Genomic DNA, 8,391 nt, shown 5'->3' on the forward strand with positions numbered 1-8,391 from the left:
GGGAGAGGCCTGCGTACCGAAAAAAAAAAAAAAAAAAAAAAAAAATCAATGTGTTGAGTGGCCAATTTGCTGAACTTACCACATTTACCAATTTACTAAAAAAGGGCTTTCTATAAAGCATTTGAAAAGTTTGTAGCAATCTATATGGCAGCACTTTTAAAAGGAATGTTCAATTTGTTGATTCTGTTAGCACTTGAGGAGCCTCAGGTTTAGGCTAGGGTCAGACTGACAGCTGTCTAGACCCCACCAGTTGGGAAGTTCTGTGACTCTGGGGACTCTGTCAAGCTGCCCTCCATCCATGTGTCCTGAGGCTGTGAGTGAGAGGGAGCTCCTGGGGAAGGCTGGGGTGGCCTTGTGGGAGGGTGCCTCGAGTCTGAGAGTGTGCCTTCCTATCCCACAGACTTCCCGAGGCCTGAGAGCTCCGTGCTACCCTCGCTGCTTTGAAGCCCAGCAAAATGACTTGACCCACAGGGGCTGAAAGGGACACAGAGAGATTTCTTCCCCACCGTTGGGTTGCCACTGTCTTCAGAAAGGAGCCCAGACTGCAGAGACAAAGGTTACCCACTGAGTACCATGAGTGTGATGACTTGAGGATTTTCGCAACTTTGGGTGGCAGCAGGGTGGACACGAGGGCTCAGTACAATGGATGCAGGAAAGGAGGAGGTGGAGAGGGTGCCCGGCCCATATTGCCCAGTGGACCAATCAGAGGGGCTCAGATCAGCAGTCTTGCTCCTTGTGATTACCTGTCAGCCATGGCTGCATAGCAAAACACCTTCAACTTCAGTGACCCAAAACAATAAGTAGTTATCATTTTCCATGTGTCTACAGGTCAACTGAATGGTTCTTCTCATCTTGGCTGGGCTCATTCATTCTTCCAAGGGTTGGATAGGCACTTCTGCTGAGCTTGGCTGGGCTCTCTCACATGTTTGGGGGTTGGTAGTCTGAAGCTGGATGATCTCAGTTGGGCAACTGGACTCTTTTCCACATGGTGTCTCATCCTCCAACAGGCAAACTCAGACTTGTCTACCTGGGGCTGCAGGGCTCCACCTATGTGAGTGGAAGTACCTAAGGCCTCTTCAGGCCTCAGAATTGGTCCACCTTCATCTCCACTGCATCCTCTTGGTCAAAGCAAGTCACCAGGCCAGATTCAAGGAGCAGGGAAATAGACCCCTTGTCATGATGAGAGAAGCTGCAAAGTCACGTTGCAAAGCGAGGGTGGAGAATTGCACCCATATTTGCAATCAGTTAACTGCAGTATTTATTGTAGGAGCCACAGAAGAGAATCTTGGGGCCTGAGGGTGGGGACAGGGGGTGGAGGGGAAACAGTGATCAGGAAATCATGGTTCTCCATCAAAAATGCTGGTGGAAAACTCTCACAATATGATATTAACCGAAAGAAGTAGTTTACAGTGTATATTACTATGGTTATCACTATGGAAAGGCAAAAGCACTTTCAAATAGGAAGAAAAAGAGAAAATTACACCAATATTAGCACTTATTTATGATTAAGAGATGAAGCTATGGATGAATTATGATAATTAAATTTATTTTTCATATAGTTAGTGATTATATAGCAATTACTGTGTATCACTTACATGTGCTAACTCATTTAACCCTCACAATAATCTTAAGAGTTAGATACTTTTGCTATCCTCATTTTCACAGATGAGGTGCCAAAGCACAGAGAGGTTTAGTAACTTGTTGAAGGTCACCCAGCTAGGGTGGGTAAGTAAGTGGCAGAGCCGGGCTTTGAATCCAAACAATCTGCTCCAGATTCTATATTCTTAACTATCATACCACCTTGCATATAGTAATAATACAGAAACAAAAACAGGAAAAAGAAGAATTTCATTACCATAATTTAATAACCTTCCTCATTCGTTTCCTTTTTTTATACAAACATGCTTACCCAGTTTTATTTTCATTGTACCTCATTTTTTAATTTTTAAAATTAACATTGCATTGTAAGCATTTTTCTTCATGATGCTATATAGTCTTCATAATCACAGGGTTTTATCACTGTTAAACATTTCCATCATCACGAGGTACCATTTACTAATCAACCATTTCTCTACCATAGGATATTCAGATTGTTTCCAGAATTTTTTTGTGCTATTAAAAACAAAACTATGGGGACTTCCCTGGTGGCACAGTGGTTAAGAATCCGCCCGCCAATGCAGGGTACACGGGTTCGAGCCCTGGTCTGGGAAGATCCCACATGCTGTGGAGCAACTAAGTCCGTGAGCCACAACTACTGAGCCCGTGCCACAACTACTGAAGCCCGCACACCTAGAGCTCGTGCTCCGCAACAAGAGAAGCCACCGCAATGAGAAGCCCACACACCGCAAAGAAGAGTAGCCCCCACTCACTGCAACTAGAGAAAGCCCGCGCACAGAAAAGACCCAACACAACCAAAATAAATAAATAAATAAATAAATAAATAACAAAACTACGGAGCTTCCCTGGTGGCGCAGTGGTTAAGAATCCGCCTGCCAGTGCAGGGGACACGGGTTCAAGCCCTGGTCCGAGAAGATCCCACATGCCGCAGAGCAACTAAGCCCTTGCGCCACAACTACCGAGGCTGCGAGCCACAGTTACTGAAGCCTGTGCGCCTAGAGCCCGTGCTCTGCAACAAGAGCAGCCACCGTAACGAGAAGCCCACGCACCGCAACAAAGAGTAGCCCTCCCTCACCACAACTAAAGAAAGCCCATGCACAGCAACCAAGACTCAAGGCATCCTAAAATAAATAAATAAGGGACACGGGTTCAAGCCCTGGTCCGAGAAGATCCCACATGCCGCAGAGCAACTAAGCCCTTGCGCCACAACTACCGAGGCTGCGAGCCACAGTTACTGAAGCCTGTGCGCCTAGAGCCCGTGCTCTGCAACAAGAGCAGCCACCGTAACGAGAAGCCCACGCACCGCAACAAAGAGTAGCCCTCCCTCACCACAACTAAAGAAAGCCCATGCACAGCAACCAAGACTCAAGGCATCCTAAAATAAATAAATAAATAAATAAATAAATTACTTTAATAAAAACTATGGGGACTTCCCTGGCGGTCCAGTGGTTAAGATTTGGCCTTCCAATGCAGGGGGTGCCGGTTTGCTCCCTGGTCGGAGAGCTAAGAAGCCACATGCTTCGTGGCCAAAAACCAAAACGTAAAACAGAAGCCATATTGTAACAAATTCAATAAAAGACTTTAAAAATGGCCCACATCAAAAAATCTTAAAAAAATAAAAAATAAAAACTATGAAGAGTAGCTTAATGCAGGCAGGTTTTTTTTTTTCTTATGGATTATGCCTCCCATAAATGGGACTGGTTTGTCAGAAGATGAGACACATATTGCCTGAGACAGGGAGGAGACAGCCTGAGGGTCCAAGGGCCTGCAAGTAGGTGTGGGTGAACCCTCCCACCACCGCCATCAGAAACAGGCCTTCCAGACCCCTCAACTTTAGTGGACTCTGCTCTTGACAGAGACAGTTGAACAGATAGACTACCTTCTCTCCATCTTCTGCCTGTAAATCAGATTACTCCCTGCTGGGATAGAAATAGCCTGGGCTGGTCATGTTTGCAATGAAAAGCCCCCTCTGGGCCTCCAGGAAGGAGGGTAAGATCTGACTCTTGCTTTAATTTTTTTTTTTAATCTTTGTACCTAAAAATTAATCTTAACTGTATTTTCCCCTCTCCCCCACCTTGACTCTGTCTGCCTCTCTGCCTCTTGTCTGGTCTTGTCTGCCCACTGTTCCTTCCCAGGACACCATGTGAGAAGCTGCAGACCATGCAAGTTCAAGCCAAAGCCCCGCTCTTGGGTGGTGCCTGGGGCACTCCCACAGGTGTAGTGCTCCCCAAAACAGGCTCCATATAGCCGAGACCCTCATGCTCAGTGCCTTAGGCACCCAGAAGACTTAGGTTCCCCCAGGATGCTCCCCTCAAAGTTTGGGCTGATGACAAAGCCTCTGCCCATGAACCTGAGCCTCCTCTCTTAAAGACACATTTCTTGCCTGCCATGTTGGACTGTGCTCATGCTGCCTTTTAGAAAAGCCAGAACCAGAATCTTCTGAAAACCACAACATGGATTCAAAGGTCAGAGTCCTGGAATGCCTGTCTTGTTGTGTGGCCCTGGACAAGTAACTTAGCCCCTCTGGGCTCATGCTGGCTTCAGAGATATAAACTCCAGCGAGACAAAACATACAAGGAAGGCATCAACGGGCTTCACTAACCCCTTTCAACCTTCATGGCAGCGAGCTGGGATGTTGGAGGGCTTCATGTCGGGCAGCAAAGGCCCTGGGAAAGTTCCAGAACTCCAGATCCTGGTCTCAATCATGCCACCAACCTTCAGAGTAATTGCGTGCCAGGTTCAGCCCACCTGGCTTCAGTCTCCACCTGGCCTCTTGAACGCTGATAGTCAAGACTCCACCGTGACCTGTGGCAGCTACAAATCTGGAGACTTCCGAGCCTGCTAGGGTGCAGGGTAACAGGAGCCCAAGAGCAGCCAACCAGCCATGCAGAGGGTCATCTGTCCTGAGATAGTACACCTCAGCCCCACATCCCATGGCTCCTGAAGGAACCCCTTCCTGACTTCCCGATGTGAATCTGCTGGAAAGAACGTCCAAAGAAACAAATTGTAAATAAATAAACAAAATGCATAGCACATGGTTGCCTGAGAAAATTGGTGGTAGGGCCTGAGCCACAGCTTTCTACTAGAGGAAACTCACACCCTGAGGTCTCTCCTGCAGGCCACGCCTTCCTCACAGCACGCCCTAACCAGCAAAAGGAGGGAGTGAGGAATAGTGACAAGAGCGAGGGTCTTGGTCCGACACACCAGGACTCAAACCCCAGTCCTCCCCAGGATTTTCGTGTGACCTGGGTAAGTCAGTTCCCTTGTTTGTAAGATGGAGAGTCCAGGACCTATTCAGAGGGCTAACATGAGGCTCCGGCAAGTAGACAGCTGTAAAATGCCCACATGGGGCCTGGCACACAGAGGACCTTGGTTCCGGGAAGCCCCTGCCTTCCCTGCCCCCCACCCTAGGGGAGTGTTTATGCCCAAGTGAACACAGAACTGCGGAGAGGAGGTTCAGAGGGAACAGATGGCCCAGGTCTAAGAGGCTTATCCCTCAGTAAATTCCTTCTAATCTGATTCTCCCGGCAAGGTGAGAAGGTCCTCCCCACGTCATCCCACAGGCACATCTGAGAAGTCCAGGCCCACCAGGTGCGAGGCTGATAAGCAGGGCTTCCCTGGCCCTGGGCAATGGGGACAAGGATCCTAGGGCAAGCTCAAAGTCCCTACCTTGTCCTAGGACAGACCTTTGCCTTCCTTCCAGAAACTTCATTTGCGAGCTCATTCACTCACTCACTCAGTCACCCATTCCTGGGGTAGGTAATGGTCAGACTGTGCTACTTCTGAGGCTCAGAGATGAGCAAATACAGTCCTTGAGGGCTGAGAAATCATCACACAGTTGTGATGCAAGAACAGTGGACAAGGCATAGGAGTGGACGTGAAAAGAGGAGGGGCTGATGCTTGCACTGAGTTATGGGAGAGCTCCAGCGGGAGAATGGGTGTGTGTGTGTGTGTGTGTGTGTGTGTGTGTGTGTGTGTGTGTGTGTGTGTGTGTGTGTGTGCTTGCACGCATACTTACCTGCGGGCGTAATTGTGATGCAAGAACAGTGGACAAGGCATAGGAGTGGACGTGAAAAGAGGAGGGGCTGATGCTTGCACTGAGTTATGGGAGAGCTCCAGCGGGAGAATGGGTGTGTGTGTGTGTGTGTGTGTGTGTGTGTGTGTGTGTGTGTGTGTGTGTGTGTGTGTTAGGGTGAAGCAGGGGTGAAGAATTGAGTGTGTGAGAAGAATCTAGCAACTGGACAGCAAAATCGCGGGACAAAAGGGAAGTGGAGTTTTCAGTCTGGGGCCATGAGAGCACCCAAACGTTATCAGATATTTAGAGCTTATCCTAAGGACAATGGAGAGCCAGAGCTGTCTGTGAGCAGGAGAGAACGCAGGTAGGAAGGACCATCAGGAGGAGATGGAATGAGCTGGAGCGAGGGCAGAACAGCAGGGGAGGGACAGAGGGGAGGGATTCAAGGGGCTTCTGAACAACAGTGGAGCAGCCTTGAGGCTCGGTAACTGTATGGGCTGGGGGCCAAGTCCACAGTGAACATTCCTGCGCTGTGTGGGACTCTCACAGGAACTCTCTTGCAAGGTGAACCCCTCGCCGCCCAGCAATGGGGGAGCTGGCCATTCCAGATCCTCGTCCCTCACCCATCTCCTCTCCGCTCCACCCCCCCCCCACCCTACCCAAGAGAAGGTAAAGAAAACACTCGCATGAAACTAAACACGCGTGCTCAAGAGTCAACAGGAGGAACAATTCGAAGGCCATGTGTCCGGCCACTGAACCCTCCTTGTCCTCAGGAAAGCACAACCGCAGAAGCCTCGGCATCTTTGAGGGCTCACAGGGAAGTCATTTAAGGTTCACAAATAAAAGGAAGATGCAACCTGGCCCTTGGGAGGAGGCTGTCTCTGAGGGGCAGGAATGCAGCCCCCGCAGCTCTGAGCCACTGGCTTGGGGGAGGTGAGTGCCAGAAAGAGACCAGCCTTGGGCCAGATGGATAGTGACCCAAAGGGGCTTCCAGGGACACCAGCCCTCAGAGCAGCCCAGGCCAAAGGTGGGAGGCACAGAAAGGAGCTGAGGACCCTTCACCTGCCCGCCCACCCTGCCCCATCTGTCCTTCCTCTGAGGAGCAAGGGAAAGACGGAGACCAATTCCCAAGCAAACAGAGGTGCCCATGAAGAGCCGGACGCTGTCCAAATGCCAAACACTCTCCTTCCCACGCTCACGTGTGGGATGCCCTCTCCAGAACTTGTGACACGGGCTTTTCAACTTGATGGAAGAACTTAACCCTCAAAGGGTATTGAGTTGACAGGGAAAGTCTTATGAATAAGGCTATTCAAGGCTCACAGGGACCCTAAGAGGATACAAAGAAAACCCAGACATCTGGAAGTGACTTTACGTTATAAAACTGGAATTCTTCTGTTGCCTTAATTGACTCCTTGAAGAATCTAAACACACTGGCAGGTTACAGTAGTGTCACTAGAGAAAGTGTGCAGTCTCCATGGTAACTGAAGGGGCCCACACTCCCTGACTTGGTAGGACCCCTACTGCAGTTGACAGAGCACAGGCTTCCCAGACAGACTTGGGTTCAGGTGATGGCTGACTCTATGACATCAGGGAGGTCAGACGACCTCTCAGAGTCTCAGGTTCCCCATCTGGAAAATGAGTCCAAGACTGCCAGTCACAGAGGGCTGTTAGGGAGAGGAAATGAGAAATGTCTGGCTCTGAAATAGAAGCCGAACTGTCATCCCAGATCTGTTTCCACCAAACTAAATGGATCCAGAACTCTCCCCCTCTCCACCCCCGTTCAAGACTAGGTCCTCAGGTACAGAGGGAAGTAAGTCAGAAAGAGAAAAACAAATATCTTATATAAATGCATATATGTGGAACCTAGAAAAATGGTACAGATGAACTGGTTTGCAGGGCAGAAATTGAGACATACATGTAGAGAACAAACTTATGGCGATCAAGGAGGGAAAGCGGCAGTGTTGGGGTGGTGGTTTGATGAATTGGTCGATTGTATGTGGAACCTAGAAAAATGGTACAGATGAACTGGTTTGCATGGCAGAAACAGAGACACAGATGTAGAGATCAAACGTATGGACACCAACGGGGGAAAGTGGCGGACGGGGATGGTGGTGGTGTGATGAATTGGGAGATTGGGATTGACATATATACACTAATATGTATAAAATAGATAACTAATAAGAACCTGCTGTATAAAAAATAAATAAAATAAAATTCAAAAAAAATTACATGAATGAGCTCTTTAACATTTGGTAATTCTACACTGTTGTTTTATAACTTATATTTATGTTCCACTTCCCCATAAAATGTTATCCAAATGTAATACTTTTTGAGTTTGAAAAACATTTTATTGATCACATCTTTGCAATAAAATTATGTATGTATTAATGTAAAATTCAAAAAAAAAAAAAAGAGACTAGGTCCTCCGGGACCAGTTCCATCCCCAGCTATCACGGAACCTCCTGTTGGAAACCACATGCATTTTACAGCCCTGTGTGCCCACCCACTCTGCTGACTCATCTCTGAGCTTATCTCTGGGCCAACTGTCCAGGGTGAACCACTTTCTAGAGTCCCAGCTGGTTAATGTTCACGCAGGACCCCACATGTGACTCCCTGCAACTGACTCCACAGCCACTTGCCCTGCAGTGGAAGCATCATAAAACTTCTAGGATATGGGTGTGTCTAGGTATCTAGTCTGGTTTCCCAAGTGGTGGTTGGACCTTGCCTGTTTACAAGCAGTCTGGTAACATGCGGCCAGG

The 8,391-nt window shown here is 48.4% G+C and overlaps 1 protein-coding gene across 2 annotated transcripts in view; it reads left to right on the top strand.

The window, feature by feature from the left end:
• The window catches only part of GPR15LG (G protein-coupled receptor 15 ligand), a 12,792-nt gene extending 8,156 nt beyond the window's left edge, over positions 1 to 4,636 (top strand). The window contains exons 2-3 of one of the 2 annotated variants that reach the window (XR_003677748.1): positions 401 to 556; positions 3,753 to 3,819. Coding sequence is in view for 1 of the 2 variants with exons in the window: in XM_007104035.2 (XP_007104097.1) it covers positions 3,753 to 3,838 (86 nt within the window). In the remaining variant the exon portion in view is untranslated. Of the gene's footprint in view, positions 1 to 400; positions 557 to 3,752 lie in introns of both variants that reach the window. The other variant, XM_007104035.2, reaches the window with a different exon arrangement.
• The last annotated feature ends 3,755 nt before the right edge of the window (positions 4,637 to 8,391 follow it).

This window comes from Physeter macrocephalus, chromosome 20 (assembly GCF_002837175.3).
Source record: "Physeter macrocephalus isolate SW-GA chromosome 20, ASM283717v5, whole genome shotgun sequence".
Taxonomy (NCBI): Eukaryota; Metazoa; Chordata; class Mammalia; order Artiodactyla; family Physeteridae; genus Physeter; species Physeter macrocephalus.